This window comes from Panthera pardus, unplaced genomic scaffold (genome assembly GCF_024362965.1).
Source record: "Panthera pardus isolate Hobbes unplaced genomic scaffold, ASM2436296v1 HiC_scaffold_12, whole genome shotgun sequence".
Taxonomy (NCBI): domain Eukaryota; kingdom Metazoa; phylum Chordata; class Mammalia; order Carnivora; family Felidae; genus Panthera; species Panthera pardus.
This window is the reverse complement of record NW_026526677.1, coordinates 94,663,092-94,683,343: the sequence shown is the minus strand read 5'-3', so window position 1 is coordinate 94,683,343 and position 20,252 is coordinate 94,663,092. Positions and strand designations below refer to the sequence as shown.

General features: G+C 47.0%; 1 protein-coding gene across 9 annotated transcripts in view; it reads left to right on the top strand.

Moving 5' to 3' along the window:
* GRAMD1B (GRAM domain containing 1B) overlaps nt 1-20,252 on the top strand; it is a 242,468-nt gene that overhangs the window by 97,109 nt on the left and 125,107 nt on the right. For 8 of the 9 annotated variants that reach the window (XM_053900339.1, XM_053900332.1, XM_053900331.1 and 5 more), the window contains exon 2: nt 9,834-9,911. In XM_053900339.1, the coding sequence (XP_053756314.1) occupies nt 9,834-9,911 (78 nt within the window). Of the gene's footprint in view, nt 1-9,833; nt 9,912-19,856; nt 20,033-20,252 lie in introns of those variants that run through there. The other variant, XM_053900338.1, reaches the window with a different exon arrangement.

Here is a 20,252-nt window from a genome sequence, read left to right as displayed (position 1 = left end):
TCTCTTACGAGGGCTTAAGATTTCACAGCGAAGGGGAAGTAGTGGTCGAGGCCAAGGAAGCTACCAGGGCGTGGGAACCAGAGAAAAGTGGTACGTTCCTTAAGAGTGCTTGAAGAGAGAGTTTAAGCGGACACGAGTTCGCTTGCCCCCTTTCTTCAGAAGCCATTTGAGGAATATAATGGGGTAAGTATAGTTCTTTTAATTGTGTGCGGGGAAGGGCCTAGAATTTCACTGTAGGTCAGGGAACCTTTACGCTTTGGGAAAAATATCTCAGAACAGGGCATAAGAGAACATGACGATTTTTTTTTCCCCCTCCTCATCTGATGCTTAAATATCTGTATACCTGAGAACCAAGGATTGGTGACATTTGAAACTTATAGACAATTCAGAAAGAAAGAAACAAAAAAGTTGTAGCCTTGGGCTTCAAAATCTTTTTCTATTAACTTTTTCCCTCTGGTGTCTAATTGGAGAAGCACATTCTTTCCTACCTCCCCTCCAGTGGAGGCTCTGTCAGGCATGAAGCCAGTCATCAAAAGTTGGAGCATACCTTTGGCAGGGGGGTGGGGCAGAGGAGGGGGGTGGGGCAGAGGAGGGCAGGCCTTAGGAAGGTTTTCTTTTTTTTTTTTTTAAATTTTTTAACGTTTTTTTATTTTTAATTTTGAGACAGAGAGAGACAGAGCATGAATGGGGGAGGGTCAGAGAGAGAGACACACACATAATCCGAAACAGGCTCCAGGCTCTGAGCTGTCAGCACAGAGCCCGACGCGGGGCTCGAACTCACAGACCGCGAGATCATGACCTGAGCTGAAGTCAGACGTTTAACCGACTGAGCCACCCAGGCGCCCCGAGGAAGGTTTTCTTAACAGTAGCTGCTTTCTTCGGAAGGCTCGCATGTGTCTAATTCAAGTTGGTATCTCTACAGCACCCATGCCTGGAATGTAGTCTGTTGGAAACTTCTTGAGGTCACAAACGATGCTTTACACACTGAATAAGGCCTAGGGTACTCTCAACACAGGCATCTGGGAATGCTGATGAACGTTTGGAAGTGTGTGGTCATCTGGAGAGAGAGTGTCATCTGTGCGGATTTGATAGTACTTACTCAGCAAAGTGTCTCTCTGGAGGGGCCAGGAGTGGTAAGTGGAAATGAAACATAAAATACGATCTTTGCTCTTTAAAAAAAAAATTTTTTTTAACGTTTTATTTATTTTTGAAACAGGGAGAGACAGAGCATGAACGGGGGAGGGTCAGAGAGAGAGAGACACAGAATCCGAAACAGGCTCCAGGCTCTGAGCTGTCAGCACAGAGCCCAACGCAGGGCTCGAACTCACGGACCGCGAGATCATGACCTGAGCCGAAGTCGGCTGCTTAACCGACTGAGCCACCCAGGCGCCCCGGATCTTTGCTCTTAAATAACTTTACAGTGTGGCAGAAGGCATAGGGAACTGAATCATTAATTACTGTATCCCAAGGAATATGCTAATTTTTATGGTAAAGGGTAAGATAGAGCGATGTAGGACCATAGTGTAGGCAGGGGCCACCAAGGAAGATTTCCCGGAGAAGGTGCTGCTTTTGAAGGATAATGATAGCTATAATAGTGAGTACCCAATGCCAGATCCCTTTCCAAGTATTCCATGGGTACTATTATTCACAACACCCCGATGGAGAAGAGAACTATTGCCATCCCCATTTAATAGAGGTCAGAATTGAGTAGGTAGAAGAGTCAAGACTGGAACCCCAGCAGTCCCAAACTAGAGCCCTCAGGCTTAATCCAGGGTGGGGTGAGTGGAGGAAAGGATATACCAGGCCCTGGGGGAAGTGCCTGAACCTGGGACAGGGAGGATCACTGGAGGGGGTGTGGGCCACGTGGGAGCTGGAAGATAGATAGCAGTTAGCTTATTAGGGTTTTCATTGCTAAACTAAGGAGTTTGAACTTGGCTCATGAAATTATGGGAAGTCTGCAGGACTTTTAAGCCTAAAGAGACAGGATCGAATCTGCATTTCAGGAAGGCCATCAAGTGTCCAGGATAGACTGGAGTGGGGCCAGATTGGCAACAGGAAAAGCAGTTGGGAGCCTATTAAAGTAATCCCTGTGAGGAGTGATGAGAGCTTGGCCTAAGGCAATGGCCAAAGGAGTGATGAATGGAGGCCTGGACTGACTTGAGGGATACAAGGAGGTAGAATCTACAGCCCTTGCCGTTAAATCCAGATGGAGGTGCCTGTCTAGTGTTAAGAAACATGAACCAAAGCTTGAAAATCTAACTGGCTTTATTAATCCAGTCATGAATCAAGCAGCCTTCTGTCTAGCAAGTAGAGGGAGCTCTGAGGAGGTTTCTGTAGGAAGGAGGGCGAGGTAAAACATTAGCAAAAGAAAAGAAAGGATTATTTGAGGCAAGGTCACCTTCCCTTAGGGGAAAGGGGAGGGAGTCTTCTTATCATGCAGATTTTGTGCAGATTTTGGCCTTTGGAGAGGTCCAGGTGACAGATTACCTCGCTGGTGCAGACCGGAGAATTTCTGATTGAGCCCTTAGGACTCCAGACTCCATTTCCGGGGGAGGTTGGAACTTGGCCTGTGTGACGCCATTTTGGACCTGTGGTTTTTTTTTTTTCTTTTTCACACTAGTTTGAATGAATCCTTGTGGAATGCAAGGGAAAGACAAAAAAGATGGTGCCTTCAGGATTGGCCGTGTTCAGTTTGAGATTCATGTTGGACTCCAGAGAGTTCAGTACCCATGCAAATGAATGACAATAAGTGTTCGGGACAGTTCTTGGGTGGAAGGCTTCTTTGTGGAAGCCTTCTGGTTAGCGCTTTATATTAGTTAACTTGCTCCATCCTCAAAACAGTTGTACGGAGTTACTTACATCTTAACAGGTGAGGTGATAGGAATGTAGAGAGAAATAGGCGGGTCTCAGTGACTCTGATGAGAAGTGACAGAGCTGGAGCTCAGATCCTGGGTTTGATTGGGGAACCTCCGTGCTGTCTAATAAAGCTTTCTGCAATGATGGACTTGTTCTATGTCTGCACTATCTAATACAGAAGCACATGGCCACGTGTAGTCGTTGAGTACTTGAAATATAACTAGTATGACTAAGGAACTCAATTTTTTTTTTTAATTTTTTTTAACGTTTATTTTTGAGACAGAGAGAGACAGAGCGTGAACAGGGGAGGGGCAGAGAGAGAGGGAGACACAGAATCTGAAACAGGCTCCAGGCTCTGAGCAGTCAGCACAGAGCCCGACGCGGGGCTCGAACTCACGGACCGTGAGATCATGACCTTAGCCGAAGTCGGACGCTTAACCGACCGAGCCACCCAGGCGCCCCAGGAACTCAATTTTTAATGAATGTAGATTTAAATAGCCACACGTGACTAGTGATGGCTCAGTCCTTCTGCCCTGCTGTCTCTGGGAATCATCAGTGTATCCATCATAACTGAAGGTTTGGTGTGGATACGATTCCCCAGAGAGGTATTGTGGTGGATTCTTCTGTGGGTCACAGGCCTATCTGAGAATCGGTGGGAGCTATAAATCATCGCCCATGAATGTATAATATTATTGCACAGTATTTTGGTAATAACAGGTTCGCAAAACGCAGGGTCCCCTGGCATAAAGCTGGGAGAGGAAGGAACCCAAACAGAATGTCAACTCATTGAGAATGGGGATCTCATCTGCTTTCTACTCTACACTCGGGATCGAGATTGCCAAACAGTGCCTGGTACGGTTGGTATTTGATAATTTATTAAATGAGTGGCTGAAACAGAAACTAAGAGTCCATGAAGCTCCCGAAAAAAGAAGAGAAAAGCCAAAGTAGGACAAAACCCAAGAACCAGGAGAAGGTGGTACCATAGGAGGCAGAAGGGTGAAGTTTGAAGAACGGGAACAATAGTGCAGACCTGCCTGGGTAATCAGATAAGATTAGGACGTAACAGCTGTCATTGGCCTGGCAGTAATGGAGGTCCTGGTGGGTGAAAGCATGGAAGGGTGGGGGTGCTGTCCAGATTTAGTGGACTAATTCACGAGGCAATGGTGAGGAAGTAGAGGCAGTGAGCGTGGAGTCCACTGTGTTCTCCATCTAGGTTGCCCATCAGAATCACTGGGAAGCCCTTGAAAGATACACATTCCTCTGGGTTCCTGGCTGGCTCAGCCGGAAGAGCGTGCAACTCAATCTGGGAGTCTTGAGTTCGAGCTCCATATTGGGTGTAGAGATTATTTAAAAAAATAAATAAAGATAAATTTTAAAAAACCCACACATTCCTGGACGTGTTCAGACTCTAACCTGGCAAGTTTGGAGAAGGGCCAAGGAATGAGTGGTAATGAGTTGAAAGATATTTGGCTAAATTCTGAATCCCTGAATCTTTGACCATCCACCCCACCCAGCTGCAAATTTCCATGGGAGCCATTACACAGGTCCCTTCCTGCTAACTTTGTGGACAGATTGTCAGTCTTCACGCAGAGTGTGTTATTTTCTAAGTAATTTTTGCAAACATTCAGGTATGCTGTGTAAGAAGCTGGCAGTCATTGGCAGTGCCCCAAATCACATCTGTTTACTTATTTTCTATTATTAGACTTGCCCGTATTCATTTGCCAAATGACAGACTATTCCCCTGCATTCTCTACTTCTTTGTCACCTGCTTTTCTTCCCCCGTGCACCTTTCCTACTCGCACCAAAATGGAAAATGCCAGAGCCATTACACAGGTGAATAGAATTCAGCATGAAAAGTCAGCCTTCTCTTTTGTCAGGTGACCCTACTTTTCAGGTCAGTGGCTCTCAAAAGTTTGACCATCAGTGTCTTTCTTCCTCTCTTCCTCTTATGCATTGGAGGCTTCAAAAAATTTACCTGCCACACTAACTGAATATTGAATACAGTTGACGTCCACCATTGATGGTACACCCACCAAAGCTCAGATACTGCCCTAGACACTTTTTATATACATGATTTCTCCTGTGTCTAATCCTCACTGCAATCATTTGGGGGTATACCCACATCTGACACTTAGAAAAGTTAAATAACTTACCCAATGTCGTCCTGCTAAGTGGCAAAGTCAGGACTAGAACTTGTGTCCCGCTGACTCTAAATCCTGAACTCAGATATTGTGATTGGATGAGTCACCGCTTAATCCTCAACACCATTCTCTAATTTGGGGGGAAATAGGCTAAAAGAGGGTAAGGGACTTGGCCAAAGCAGAGGGCCAGTAAAGCCAGGGCAAACCTAGGTTGATCTTTCTCTGTGCTATTCCTACTACATCCACTGCTGAAAATAATTTCTCTCCCCGTATCAAAGACATATATCGATCAAAGCCACTCTGAGTCTTGAAGCTTCCAGTTAGCATGAGGTAACACTCTAGATTGCTCTGGTTACAGCCGAAAGCAAAGGAATTTGATAAATAGTCTGTACAGCCATAGTGTGGGTAAATGGATGGTTTCCATTAGGCTCTGGAAATAACAGCTTGCCCATCCCTGTACCTGCTTGGAATCCCCCCAGTCTCCCAAAACCCACTCTGGGCTTAGGAGGCCATGACCCCTTTAGTATTGTCTGGGAGAGAAAGCTGTTTTTGCATACGAAGCACCCACTCAGGAAAGATGGCAAATTGAGTCTCCCTATCAGGGAAGCTGTACTTTCCAGAGGGCAAAAGGACACCTTCCTGGTGGCTTGTGGGTTTAGCCTGTACTTTCTGCAGGTGTTCTGGGTTGGGGGAGGGAGGAAGGGAGATCAGTGGAATCATGGGATTTACCCAGCCTGCACCGCGGAGCTTCCTGGCCATTGTCTCTGATCTTCTGTCTTCTGAGGTGTGCTTTGGCTCAGATTACAACGTATTTTTCCCAGCTTGTGCTAATGTTACTGGTTTGATATGACCTTCGAGGATAAGCTCCAAGCACTAGTTTGCTGGTGGAGAATAAAAGCAGGATTACGGATCTGATTTGTTTCAGCTGGTGTCCCTTCGGAATATTCTGGAATTTAAAGAAGCCGCTTCCTCACCTGATTTAGTAACACACTCTAGTGTTTCAAAATTTAATTTATACAGTGGTTTTCCTCTAAAGCTTGAATTTACAACAGGAGGGATTTACTTCTTTAGCCGTCTTGGGGGAATAGCAAACAGTTGCCTGTACAAATTTCTTTCCTTTCCATGGTAAGCCTATATTCAGTCACCTAGAGCCTAGATCCAAATCTTTGTTCAGAGTTGGGGTTTTTTTGTTTTGTTTTTTTTTTTTAAGGTTTTCTAACATTTTTATCTGTTAGTGCCCCCTGCTGGACTTCTTCCAAGTTCTTCTTCACTTTAAGCTGTAGAGCCCAGATGGGGCACTCAGTGTCACCAAGGCCTTCCCTTAAAATGGAGAGGTTGGGGATGTGGCCCTTGACCTCTGGCATTCCATAACTCCGGAAACACCCTACTCTGGTGGTCGCTTTTTCCGTGACCTCAGGATACTGGTAGATGTCATTCAGGGAGCAAGATGAGCTGCCCTGCTTCCAGGAGCTCTGTTCTCATTTGAATCAGGTTCATTTAAGAGCAGAATGGAAAGAGTTTATGTGAGAGGGTGAGGCAACATCTCAATCTCTGGAGTTTCTGCTCAACAATATTATTTCATGGGGATTGAGCGGAGGAGTGCTTGGCATCCATCTCGCTTACTTAAGACTGTCGAAAAACAAGTTCCAAGAACGAACGGGAGGAGACAGGACTAGTCCCCTCCTGGGAGCTGTAAAGGAGGAAGCACCCTGTGCACCCTGTGGCTGCCGCCACCATGGACTTATGTGCAGTCCCTCTTGTTCAGCGTCCACCTGTCTGACGTGGTCCCCGCCTGCCCCCAACAGAAGTGTCTGCCATCTGCCCTTCGTCCCTCTTTGTAGAGTGGCCACACCGCAGTGCATGGTGACTATCTGTGCCTCTGTGTCCTTGTCTCCTAGCACAGTGCCTGGTACATAAGTGTGTGGTAAATGGAACTGAAATAGAATGTCCTTCTCTTCAGTTCTGTCTGTCCTGGATCTATCTGAATTTCAAGTGTGCGCGCTGAAACCCTTGTCATCCAGCCATTCCTTCTCTTCCTGGCCCCGAGTAGTTTATGTTTCTGTAGCATTTAGTATTTACTTCTAAGAGTTACGATGTTTGCTTTTAAAGGTAGTTGCTTACGTCGACTCTTACTTTCCAGATCCTAAACACCTTGAGAGCAGGATCCTTAACTCGATTGATGTCTTCATTGTCCGTGACCCACGAAACGATGCATAATAATAACACATAATAATAATAGCAGTTATATACAGCATTTAATGTGCGCCAGGCACTCACTGTTCCCCATACTTCACATATGTGCATTCTTCAATCTTCGCAACAGCTTTATGGGATAAGAACTATCATCAACGTCTATCTCCATTTTGTAGGTAAGGAGAATGACATTAAGTAATTTGCTCAGGGTCATATAACTAGGAAGCGAGGAGCTTGGATTCCGTCCCCGGCAGCATATTCCAGAGTCTAGACCTTCATCGCTGCCTTGATGCCGCCTCTTGTCGGCACATGTGCACGTGGAGGCCATTTACGTCAATACTTGTCTAGCGCATGTAGGTTATTTCTTGGTTATTTAGAACCAACAAACAGGTTGGAGGTGATCCACTGTCGCTTTCATCTCCACCGTCCGAACCGCTTCCTGAGCCACGGGAAGGCCAAGAGGGGGCACCAGAATGTTGGTTCTAGTTTGAATTTCAGAAGCGTTGGATGGATGAAGTTCTGACTTCAAAGGCAACAGTGCCATCTAGTGAGACAGCTTGCTAATAACAGCTCCGAATCCTTTTTCTGACACCCCGGTACATCATCCTTTCATTCTGGGAGCCCCAATATTAGCTTAACTTTAAGTTTTGAATGCCAGAGAGCGGGCGGGGTGAGAAGGAAGACTAGCTTGAATGGAGCCAAGCCCAGTCTCTTCCTTGAAGAGGCTGCGATGCTGATCGTGGTCCTTTGGGTTGGTTGAGCCCCATTGGCTGTTAGTGCCCAACACTGGGCTCCAGACCCCCTCCCTTCTGCTTCTGCTCACGTGTGCTGCTAGGGGTATAGGCTGGTATTCCTCTCTTAATCCTTGCCTTTGGAGCTGTCTGCTCTGTTGCGACCATCTGTGAGTTGCCTGCTGGAGTACAGACCACATTCCAGGTTACGTAGGAGACGGTACGTGATGCATTATAACAAGTTAGTCCCAATGTAAGAAATCCCACGGTCAACAACATTATAGCACAGTTTTGCGATGAGGAGTTTTTAACAGGCAAGTCTCTGAGACCTTGGGAAGGGGGTGTGATGAGTAGCCACTCCACAGTGAACAAGTAAGTGGCAAAAAAGTGCTAGGTGTAGGGTAAATGAGAGAGGAAGGGCTGGTATACACACTTCAGTTCTGCCAGGCAAGTGGAGGCTCTGTGTTTGGTGCTGTTTTGATTTCTAGGGGGTGTATGTGTTCGAAAACTTGATATCAATTGCTTCTAAGTTCATTTACTTCTTGTTGAAAGAATGGAATATAAGAGCATGGTTATAACTTCCCTCACACACACACATAAAATTATGTGCTTCTTTGGTTGGGAGTGAACAAGCCCTTACCCTACAAGACTGTTCAGAGGCTCAGCGTCCTGGGGATCTAGTGGAAGGAATATGCTCTGTGGAGATCAACGAATTTTTCAGTGGTGAGCAATCCATCAGAACAAGAAAACAATTTTGGTTATACTGGAGCCTGAGTTAAAGCGACATTTATGGTAATAGGAATTTACCATTAATAAAATCTATGCAAAGCACAGGGTTTGCTAATTTTTTTGGTTAGGGGACAGATAAAATATTTTAGGTTTTGTGGGTCTAATGAGCTCACTGCATAACTTACAGTGGTGCCTTAACTATTCAGTTTGCCATTGTAGGTAAACAGCAGCCATAGATAATATGTAAATGAATAGGTATGGCTGTGTGCCAATAAAACTTTATTAATGATTATGAAATTTGAATTTCATATAATCATCATGTGTCATGAAATAGTATTCTTGTTTTGAGTTTCCCTCCCCCCATCATTTTTTTTTTTTTAAACACCATTCTCAAGGGACCGTAAAAGAAAAAAAACAACAGGCAACTTCAGATTTGGCTGGGGGGGGGGGGGGGGCTGTAGTTTATGGACTGCTGATCAGATGTTTGGATTAGTTAAAAAAAATAAAAATTATTTGTTCATATGTTCAGTTAGTGTCATAAGATGTCTGAACAGCTTTTCTCTCTCAAGTAAAATGAAAGGTGGCTGAATTCCATCTATTATAACTTCAGTGTAAGCATTTTAAAGAGCTCTGTGAACTTGAATCATCTTGGGCTGGGGTGGAGGGACTCTGCCCTCTAATCCCTCCTTGGCCTTCCCAGGAGGAAGAGAAGCAGGCCTGGTGACCCCTGCCCCCATCAGGTCTTTCTCCCTACTGGAACTCTCCCATCCCCCCTCCCCCCTCCCCCCTCCCCCCCCCCCCCCCCATCTGCACCTGCATCTCGAGAGTCTCCATGAGGTTGAAGAAATGTGGGATTGTTACCCTGGCATATGGATTAAGAAGCCCACGTATAAAAAGTACTGGAGGGATTTGCTCACTGAGATTAGGTCCCCAAGGAAGAATAAGGCAACAGGTCGAGATTTTCCACTTCTGCCTCAAATGAGCTGGGTGGAGTTTGCATCACATTTGTATCCTTTCTCCTATCTATTGCCTGTCAGTACACTCTCTGTGTACAGAGTTGCATGGGGGAACTTGTGTCTTTAAAATTTTGTAACCCGGTTTCTTTGTCAAGCTGTGGAGTTGAGCTGACCTCCCCCAGGGTTGAGAAAGAAGTCAACGGCTCACATCCTGTGTCTTTCTGCAGCAGCCAGCAGAGTAGCCAGCAGAGCAGCCACGACGATGATTCCAGCAGGTTCCTGAGTCCTCGAGCGCGGGAAGAAAGGTAAGGCCAAGAGTGGGGGGAGCGGTGGGCTGAAATGTTTGCGCATGATCGTCCTTCCGGTGCCTGGAGAACCGTGGGCACCGGAAGGCAGGGTGGGAGGAGGCTTCCAGATGTCTGTGCTCAGACTGGCCAGGAAGGCCGGACATTCGCCTGGGAAGTGAGAGGGTGTAGCACCAAGGGACTGGCTCTAAAGGCTTTTGGTGTTCGGCAAGGAGCAAAGCCAGTAGGTGGCCAATCAGAGATCCTGGGAGGACCTCAGCGTGGACTTGGCTTGAGGCACATCTTAGCGGCTGGGTTGCAGGGTGGATGGTGCCTGAAGAAGAGCCGCGTGGCCTGGCGTGCCGTGTGTGGCATCAGGTGGCGGCAGAGCACCGGGGTAAGGGTGGACTGTGATGTCAGAGGTGAATGAGGGTGGATAGGCAGGGGGCAGGGAGGAGGGAGAGGCTCTTGGGGTCTGACTCGTTAAACCCTGAGGATGGGAGCACCAGCCGGCATCTACCAGTCGTCCCGTAGTGCCCGTGTGCGGCGGACAGGGGTCCACTGTAGCGGGTGAAACTGTGCCAGGGCACGTTGACCGCACTGATGCTGACGAGAGGGGGGTTTCGGTTGGCATGCCGCGGCGCGGGGCTCTGCTTTTGGTCCAGCTCTGGTTTTTGTCAACGTACCGAATGAGAAAGGGGAAGGTACTTCTATGTCATTTATCAGACTTCTGGCAGACACTCAGCTGGAGGGAATAGAGAGAGAAGACCAAGGATGACAGGCTCAGGATTTAGTATTTCAGATGGAACCGTGGGTGCAAATGACAAGATTTTTTTTGAAGGAAATGTGCCATTATATTTATATTATGTGCTTATAAATCTATAGTAGAATGGTTTTTTTTTTTTTTAAGTTTATTTATTTTGAGAGAGAGAGAGAGAGAGAGAGAGAGAGAGCGCAAGCAGGGAAGGGGCAGAGAGAGAGGTATCCCAAGCAGGCTCTGTACTGTCACTGAGCCCTCAAGAACCATGAAATCATGGCCTGAGCTGAAGTCAAGAGTCGGGCGCTTAACCGATTGAGCCACCCAGGCGCCCCTAGAGTAGTTGCTTACCTATAGGATTGCCACAGGGAGCCTACCTTGACAGGATTTCATGTGAAAAAGAACCTGGGCGTTTTATTTACCAGCAAAATTACGAACCAATAGGATGACACAGGGACCAGATGATCTTTGAAAGTCCGAATTCATTCCTGGAAGTGTGGAGCATGGATTAGAAAGAGAAAAAGATCTTCCTGGTCTGTACTGGTTTGACCATATCTGGTGTATCGTATCTAGTTCTTTGGAAATACACGTATTGATAAATTAAGAATCTAGAAGGAGAGATCGCGATGATAACGTAGTATGATAAGGACCAGTTGAAGGAAAATGGCTTAGCCTGGAAAAGAGAAGGGTTTCAGTGACTCTAACAACTGCTCTTTAAATACCTGGAAGCCTAAGAAATAGAGCGACAGCGGGAGAGGTCATAGCGAGAAGCATTTCAGCCCTGGGTAAGGAAGAATTCTGTGGTTACAGCTGGACTGTAATGGTATAGGCCTTGCAGAGATAGGTACTATCCCCTCAATAGAAGTGTTCAAGCTACAGCTAGTAGTGGATCAAAAGGGGACTGTCTCCTGGGGAGAGGGTGGGGCCTTGCTAATCCTTTCATAGATCTCTTTGCATTATAAAGTTGTATGGGTTCGGCCCTAGTCCTCAAGTATCAGTTTTAGCTCATCAATTCAAACTGAGGGGATAGGAGGCAGGGAGCCCCCAGGGGTAAAGACTAATCAATCTTGTTAAGATGCTTCCTCAGTTACCATCTGATGGCAGTTCCCTCTGTCTCTCCAGTGGCCCATACACTGTCTTGTCAGTGCTTTCTGGGTTTCATCAACCATACTCTCAAAATTAACAAAAAATTAAAAAATTTGAAAAAAGGGGGCTGTGGGGGCACCTGGGTGGCTCAGTCGGTTAGGCGACCGACTTGGGCTCAGGTCATGATCTCGCGGTTTGTGAGTTCGAGCCCCATCTCGGGCTCTGTGCTGACAGCTCAGAGCCTGGAGCCTGCTTCAGATTCTGTCTCCCCCTCTCTCTACCCCTTCCCTGCTCACGCTCTGTGTCTCTCTGTCTCTCAATAATAAATAAATGTTAAAGAAAAAAAAAATTTGAAAAAGGGGGCCGTGGAGTCCCCCTGGCTCAACTCCCTTCCCTTGTGCTTGGACATCGCACATCTCCTGAAGTGTCCCGTCCCGTCCTGGGAGAGACGAGTAGGCCGTGAGTTGCAGGCTCTAAAACGTTTCTCCCGAGGCAAACTTCATCTCTTACTCCAGGACGTGACTACCCGAGCACTAGAGACTGCTCTGCCTTTCTTTTGCTCTTTGGGGTTGTACGTTGACATGAATCATATTCTAGCTCCTTCTCTACCCACTTCCTCAACCAAATGAAATGTTGCAAAGGTTCTCCAGTCTGAACCTCTGCCCAGAAAAGTCCTCGGATGTCTTCCCTGGGCCTTCCCATCCCTGGCCCCCTGAAAGGCCCCTAAACTCTTCAGCGCCCCTTGGGCAGTACAGGAAACAAAGCTCTGGTCAGAAGTATGCCTCCCATGGTGATCTCTGCGGACCCCCTCCTCCCAGAAGCTCAGGACTGGTATGTGTTCCACGATGGCCATTCTGAAGGAAGTCTTTTTCTTTTCTTCTCATCCAGTTGGTTCTCCTGGAGAGAACAAGTCCCCAGAGTGCTAATTAATCACCAGTCTCAGTTCAGAACAAACCCTTACGCCCTGCCCCTAATCCTTCCTATAATATGTTTTTACCCAATTAAGAGACTCTCTGGGATGTTTTGGATGTTGGTCTGCAGTTATCCTGGCCTGGGGCAAGCGTGAGATCCAGACCCTGGGGAGATTTTCAGCTGTGGTGGGGATCCCACTTCCTGCTCCTCACTGTGGGCCCCATTGAATGGACAGTGCCCCCTGCTGGGTATGGCGGCATTTCCTACAGAGGCCAAGCCTTAGTGGAATGTCATTTACCCTTGAGAATTTCCGTGGGAGGCTGCAGAGCAGGTATTATGGATCGAAAATGGTCAAGTCGGTGGGAAATATGGACCCTTTTCTGTGGCTGCTCCTAATTCTCCAAACCACGTGGTCAATTATCAGATGAAGGATAGTTTCATAGAGCAGGCAAAAAAAAAAAAAAAAATTAACATTGATTGCTTCTGCCTCACAGATAAAAATTCTAACCCTTAAGTATGAGGTATTCTTTCTTTCTTTCTTTCTTTCTTTTTTTACAGAATTGTATTTCTTTTTTCTTTTTTTAATTTAAGTTTTTTTAAATTTACATCCAAATTAGTTAGCATATAGTGCAACAGTGATTTCAGGAGTAGATTCCTTAATGCCCCTTCCTCATTTAGCCCCTCCGCCATCCCACACCCCCTCCAGTAACCCTCTGTTTGCCCTCTGTATTTAAGAGTCTCTTATGTTTTGTCTCCCTCCCCGTTTTTATATTATTTTTGTTTCCCTTCCCTTATGTTCATCTGTTTTGTCTCTTAAAGTCCTCATATGAGTGAAGTCATATGATTTTTGTCTTTCTCTGACTAATTTCACTTAGCATAATACCCTCCACGTAGTTCCATCCACGTAGTTGCAAATGGCAAGATTTCATTCTTTTTGATTAACGAGTAATACTCCATTGTATATATATACCACATCTGCTTTATCCATTCATCCATCGATGGACGTTTGGGCTCTTTCCATACTTTGGCTATTGTTGATAGTGCTGCTATAAACATGGGGGTACATGTGTCCCTTCAAAACAGCATACCTGTATCCCTTAGATAAATAGCTAGTAATGCAATTGCTAGGTCGTAGGGTAGTTTTATTTTTAACTTTTTGAGGAACCTCCATACCGTTTTCCAGAGTGGCTGCACCAGCTTGCATTGCCACCAACAATGCAAAAGAGATCCTCTTTCTCCACATCCTCACCAACATCTGTTGTTGCCTGAGTTGTTAATGTTAGCCATTCGGACAGGTGTGAGGTGGTATCTCATTGTGGTTTTAATTTGTATTTCCCTGATGATGAGTGATGTGGAGCATTTTTTCCTGTGTCGGTTGGCCATCTGGATGTCTTTGGAGAAGTGTCTATTCATGTCTTTTGCCCATTTCTTCACTGGATTATTTGTTTTTTGGGTGTTGAGTTTGATAAGTTCTTTATAGACTTGGGATACTAGCCCTTTATCTGATATGTCATTTGCAAACATCTTCTCCCATTCTGTCGGTTGCCTTTTAGTTTTGCTGATTGTTTCCTTCTCTGTGCAGAAGCTTTTTATTTTGGTGAGGTTCCAGTAGTTCATTATTGCTTTTGTTTCCCTTGTCTCCAGAGACGTGTTGAGTAACAAGTTGCTGTGGGCAAGATCAAAGTGGTTTTTGCCTGCTTTCTCCTCGAGGATTTTGATGGCTTCCTGTCTTACATTTAGGTCTTTCATTCATTTTGAGTTTATTTTTGTGTCTGGTATAAGAAAGTGGTCCAGGTTCATTCTTCTGCATGTCTCTGTCCAGTTTTCCCAGCACCGCTTGCAGAAGAGACTGTCTTGATTCCGTTGGATATTCTCTCCTGCTTTGTCAAAGATTAGTTGGCCATACGTTTGTGGGTGCCTTTCTGGGTTCTCTATTCTGTTCCATTGATCTGAGTGTCTGTTCTTGTGCCAGTACCATACTGTCTTGATGATTACAGCTTTGTAGTATAGCTTGAACTCTGGGTGAGGTATACTTTCAACTGGTTAAATAAAACATCACTTTTCCTTTTTCTTGTATGAGGTTCAGAATAGATACAATATTTAGAGATAAACTAGCTGTCCTACTTAGCTTAACAAATGTCTACGTGACAGCAAAGGGGGAAATGCCTCGGTGTGCTGTCCAAGTCCTAGGGCTTCTGAGAATTTTTCTTCTCATTCACATCAGTGTTGATTCCTGAAGAAAAAAGCCTTTGGAACTATGATAGGGGCAGAGGGTGGGCGGGTACAGGGAGGAAGTCATTTCCTGGGCAGGTGTGCATCAAGAAAAGTTGATTTGAGGAAGAGAATCAGCTTTTTGGAAATGAGGGTTGTCTCAGAGATAGGAATAATGCCCTCAGGTTTCTAGTGGAAAGAAAGCAGAATAGATCCAGGTTTCCCAAAGTCTGTATGTGTGTGTGCGTCATTGAATGTGGGGCATAGATCCATTTTCATGCTTCTAGGGTAAAGCCAGGGGTACACTTAAAAAAAGTTGGTTCCCTGGTTCAGCCCAAACTGGACCAATTGTCAGGGTTCCTCACGTTGCCAGATCTTTATTTGGTACATTCACAGAATGGCAGGAACTGTCAAACAGCCAGGGCTGTAGAAAAAGGAGCTATTTTACTAAGGACGTTTTATGTACACAATGTTAGTTTCAACAAAACGTGGTCTCGGTCGACCAGGAAGCCTTTCAGTGGTAGGAAGGTTGAGACCCAGACAGGGCAGGGGACTAACCGAGCGCTGAGGCCAGGCTGTGTGAGTTCACGTATCCATTTCTGCGAGCAGACACGTGCGCCCCAAACCCTTGTTAAGATACTGGAGAGCCTGCTAGAGTCCAGGCTGTGAGATGGATAGAGAGGTTTCCTCGCTGGCGGGCTGTGTGGTATCCTAGAAAGACAGACCCAGACCTTGAAGTCAGACCCACTTAGGTGTTCGACTAACCTTCTTCCTTATTAACTGCATTTTTAAAAGCACCTTACTTAGCTTTACTCACCCTCGTTTACTCATCTATGAAAGTCTTTCCCGGAAAGAAATAAATGAGATAATATGTGTAAGGTGCTCGGTACTTAGCAGGTGCTTAGTGAGTGGTAGCTGCTAGTACTCTGATGATGTGAGATTTCACTCTGTTTCCTAGCGGATCTGTATATACTCTGCTGTCCTTGAAGAAGCAGAGACAGAAAGAACACGTAGGATATTGATCGCCCGTAAAATGTCAGATGTGGACACTAAGAATAAATAGATGAAAGCCTGGTAGTTCCCCTTGGGCACCTTGTTGTCTCATGGTGAGACACACCTATAATGTCATGTTTTATAATGGACTCGGAATTCTGTACACAGTAATAACACGGAAGAATTTGTTCACTTAACGCGTCTAACCCTGTGCCATGTGTCTTGCACAGACTCTGAAATGCAGTCCTCTCAACAGCCCCGTCAAACAGATGCTGTTATTACCTGCACATTAGAGTGTAAGAAACGGAGGCTCAGTGGAGGTACCAAATTTGCCCCAGAGTAGCACAGCTACTGTGCTTGGGGCGAGAGCAGGGAAGAGGGAGGAGGAGCCCGAGGGATCCAGAAAGACTCCACAGAAGGAGATGTGCCTCGCTGAGAGCTACAAGATGAGTAGGAATCTGTCACGTGGGCTGCATTCGCAGGCGACAGAACAAGCTGTACATAGGCAGGGAGGCGTGAGAAAGCCAGGCAAGTTCAGGGACTTCAGATACTTCGATATCGCTGCCGATCATGTCCCAGGAGAGGAGTGGCTAGTGAGTGGCTAGCAATCATCTTTGCACAGGTAGACAGGTGCTGGTCCTGCCACAGCCCGCTGTGACAGAGTGGGCTTCCTCATAGGGGAGGAGAAATGAGGGAGAGGTTTTGATGAAGGGGGTGCCCAGATCACTTACAGATACTCTTGTGACAAAAGGCACTTTGGTCCTAGTGGGAGAGATGGATTTAAGGGGCTTCGTTGAAAGCAGACAGACAAGGAAGGAAACTGACAATGATTTACCTAATCGGTCCTTCATTTAACAAGCATTTATTGAGCACATACTATCAGCTAGCTACTCTTGTAAATGTTGGGGGCCGCAGCCATGAACAGGTAACTTGTCCCCCATCTCTTGATGCTTATGTTATAGCAAGTGGACACAGATATAAACAAACAAGTGAATAAGAAAGCACCAAATGGTAACAAGGGCTGTAAAGAAAATGAAAAAGAGTGATACAGCGGACCAAGGCTTTTTAGGACAACTCTTAAGCGGGAAGGGTCACCTTATTGACCTGGTGATGTTTAAGCCAAGACCAGATGGGCACATTTCTGAATTAATGGTAGTGAGAACGGAAAAGGAGGAACCAATTGAAGAAGTTTGTTAAGTAGGTTTGGCAAAGCTTATCTACATCTGGGTTGAGGAAGGGTACCTAGTGTGAGCCTAAGGTTTCTAGTGGGGGCAGCAAATAAAAGGTAGCATAGTCCACAGGTTTAATGCCTACCTGGGTTCTGATTATGCTTCCAACTGCGTGCTGTGTGACCTTGGGCAAACCACTTCACCTCTGTGCCTCAGTCTCCTCATCTATGAAATGGGTATAATAATAGTTCATACTTCATGAGTTATTGGGAGGAGCGTGTGTATGTGTGTGTCGTCTACGACGATTTGAATAGTGCCTGGTACATGGCTGGTATTTTACAGGTGCTTGCTATGATTATTAATATATTATTGTTATTAAAATACTGAGTAAAGGGGGAAGAATTTGAAGTGCGGAAGTGATAGTGGATTTAATTTAGACACGTCGAGCGTGTTGGTGGAGAGGTAGATACACTAGCCAGTGACCTGCACCTGTTTGAAGCTCAGGAGACAGGACTAAAACTACTTGTTTGGCAATGAGATTGTGGTCGAGGCAAGAGTCAGCATCAGCAGATTGTAAGCAGAAGGCAAAGGAAGATGGAATTTGCAAAAGATTGCCCAGTAAGTAGAAAAGACAGAAATATAGATGTGAGAAGGAAGAATCCAAGAGGAAAGAGATAGGGAAGGTAAGCCCTAAACAGGATCTTCTGCAGTGGCCGTTAGGATGTCACTGGGAACCACCAATTAGTTTTAGAAGGGTGTATGGGAAGGAAGGGAGAAGAGACTGAACATGGAGAATTTATTCTAGGAGTTTCCCTGGGAGGAAGAGAAATAGAGATGAAAGCTAGAGGAGAAAGCGGGGGTGATTGGGGAGAATTTTTGTTTTAATATAGGGAGACACAAGCATGCTTTAAATCTATGAAGTAGAAACCCACAGGTCAAGGATGTGAATTTCAGAGAGGACATCATCCACTGATGCACTCAACAAACACTTACCAGTTGTGCAGTAGGTATTCACCGAGTTTCCAGGCTTGTCGAGGAGACAGTATTAACACACCTCAGGGTATGGCTTAGAAAGTACAAACTTGGGTGTGTGCATTAAAGGAAGGGTCCCGGGAGACAGTATATCGAAGAAACTGGCCCCAGACAGAGGGGGCGGGGCCAGAGTGGAGTGGTTGAGTTCAGAACAGGTGAGCAGGAAGCAGTGGGATGAGATGAGATGAAATGGGGCAGGAACTTGGTTGGCCACGACCAGGACTTGAGTCTTTATGCCAAGAGCATCAGGAAGCAATTGAGAGTCTTTAAGAAGGGAGGCGACAGCATCACATTTGCATCCTGGAAAGATTGCAGTGTGGGGAAAGGGTGGAGGCGGCCCTGGCAGGTGCAGGGAGATCAGCTGGGGCAGTTACAATAGTCCAATTAAGGGATGTTGGTGGCTTGGATTTGAGATGGTGGTCGTAGGGGTGTGTGTGTGTGTGTGTGGTGGTGGGGGGGAAGCAGATGGATTCAGGATACATTTAGAGGATTAAAATGTCCAGGACTTGGTGATGGATTGGATTTAGAGTGTGAGAGAGCAGGGAGGTCCTCACAGTTGGTTCTGGGATTCCGACTTGGTCAGCTTGGCTGGTACCACCTACTGAAGATAAGGAAGCAAGGTTTCGGAGGAGGCAAGGAAAGATAGATCTAGATCACAGGTGAACAGATTGGCCTTGGACAGACCATAATGGCTGTGGATGCAGGTGAATTCACACGCCATGTGGTGGGAAGGCGAGGAGGCTGATAGCAGCAGGATCTGTTTTCTCCGTGTAATAGGAACAAAGATTATTTCCTAAGATCAAGGAAGGTGGACGGAGAATAAGTGTGAGCTTTGGGTATAATCAGTTTGGGGGTTGACTGTGTCACCTTTTCTCTGACGGGCTAAAAAGATGCCCACGTCTTCCGTGTCTCACTAGAACTCACCCTTGTTTCTTCCGGTTGGGGAAGGGAGAGCATGTTTTTTCACCCCTGTCTGAGAGGCTGTGGTTCGTTCTGTACAGCACTGGCCTCCTGGTATGTGCTGTGTGGTTCCCTTCTCTGTCTCCCCCTAGCCCAGGAGACCCCGGAGGACAGAAACGGTATCTCTTCTGTCTGGCATAGCGTAAGTGCTCGGCAGATGCTTGTGGAATTCATGAACGAACAAATGGAGGAACCAAGGTAATGGAATTTGAGGCCACAGGGCAAGCCTCCGGGGTGGAAGGAAAGGAAAGAAAGGCCAGAGTGCAGGCTCAGGAATTTCACCTCAGGTCTAGCCGCCAGAATCCATAGCTTCCTAGTAGAAGGAAAGATGCTTTCAGTTCTGCTGATCCGATCCCAGAAATTGGCCCCAAATAGCATATTTCCAAGAGCACCGTAGTTCCATCTACCTGCCCGGGCACTGAATTCCCCGTGGCCCCGTGGACACTCAGGTGACCTCTCGGCCAGCTCCCTCACCACGAGGAAGGAGCCCAGTCGCAAACCCTCTGGGAGCGGTGCCCGCGGGCCCTCCCCCTCCCTCTGGCACCAGCAGCTGACATCACATGTAGGTACAGCCCCGTCCTCCCTGGCGGAGGACGAAGGAGAGGAGGAAACTCACCAAGTGCCCAGAGCCTTGCCAGATGTTGAAAGACGGAGCGGGGCTCTGTTCCGAGCTGTGGCTTGGGCCGCAGCCAGAGGGGATCCTGGTAACAGGGAGCCTCAGGCTCTCCCTCCCCGGGGCCCTCCACCTGCCTGTGTCTGGGACTGAACACCGGGGCCGGGGGGGCTCCCGTGCAGGAGCTGCGGCGGACAGCTGAGGGAGCCGCGAAAGCAGCACGTCCATGCAGCTCCGGGGTGAGCCCCGAGCCCTTGAGGTCCCAGCTGCCATGTGGCGGGCCCTCCCCTGAGCCCAGCATGGTACAGAATCTGCGCTCCGAGACGGTCTCCTGCAGCACGGCCGTGAAGCAGGCCTGTCACTACCACGTCTCCTCCCTGAGGAAGAAGCTGTTCTTTCTACGAGCCAAGTAGGTGGCAGGGGGCCCCTGGAAAGTAGGACACGAGGACTCGGTCCTTGGCCTGGTCGGGGTTGACCCGGGGCTCTTCACAGAGGCAGGAGGGCTTTGGGGGGCTGGCCCCCGTGTTCGGGGGCTGTTGTGGTTCTTTGCCAAGTGACAGCCCCTCAGGAGGGAGGAGCGGGCTGTCGCAAGAGGCTGAAGGTAAGGGATAGAGGGGTGCAGCCAGGCG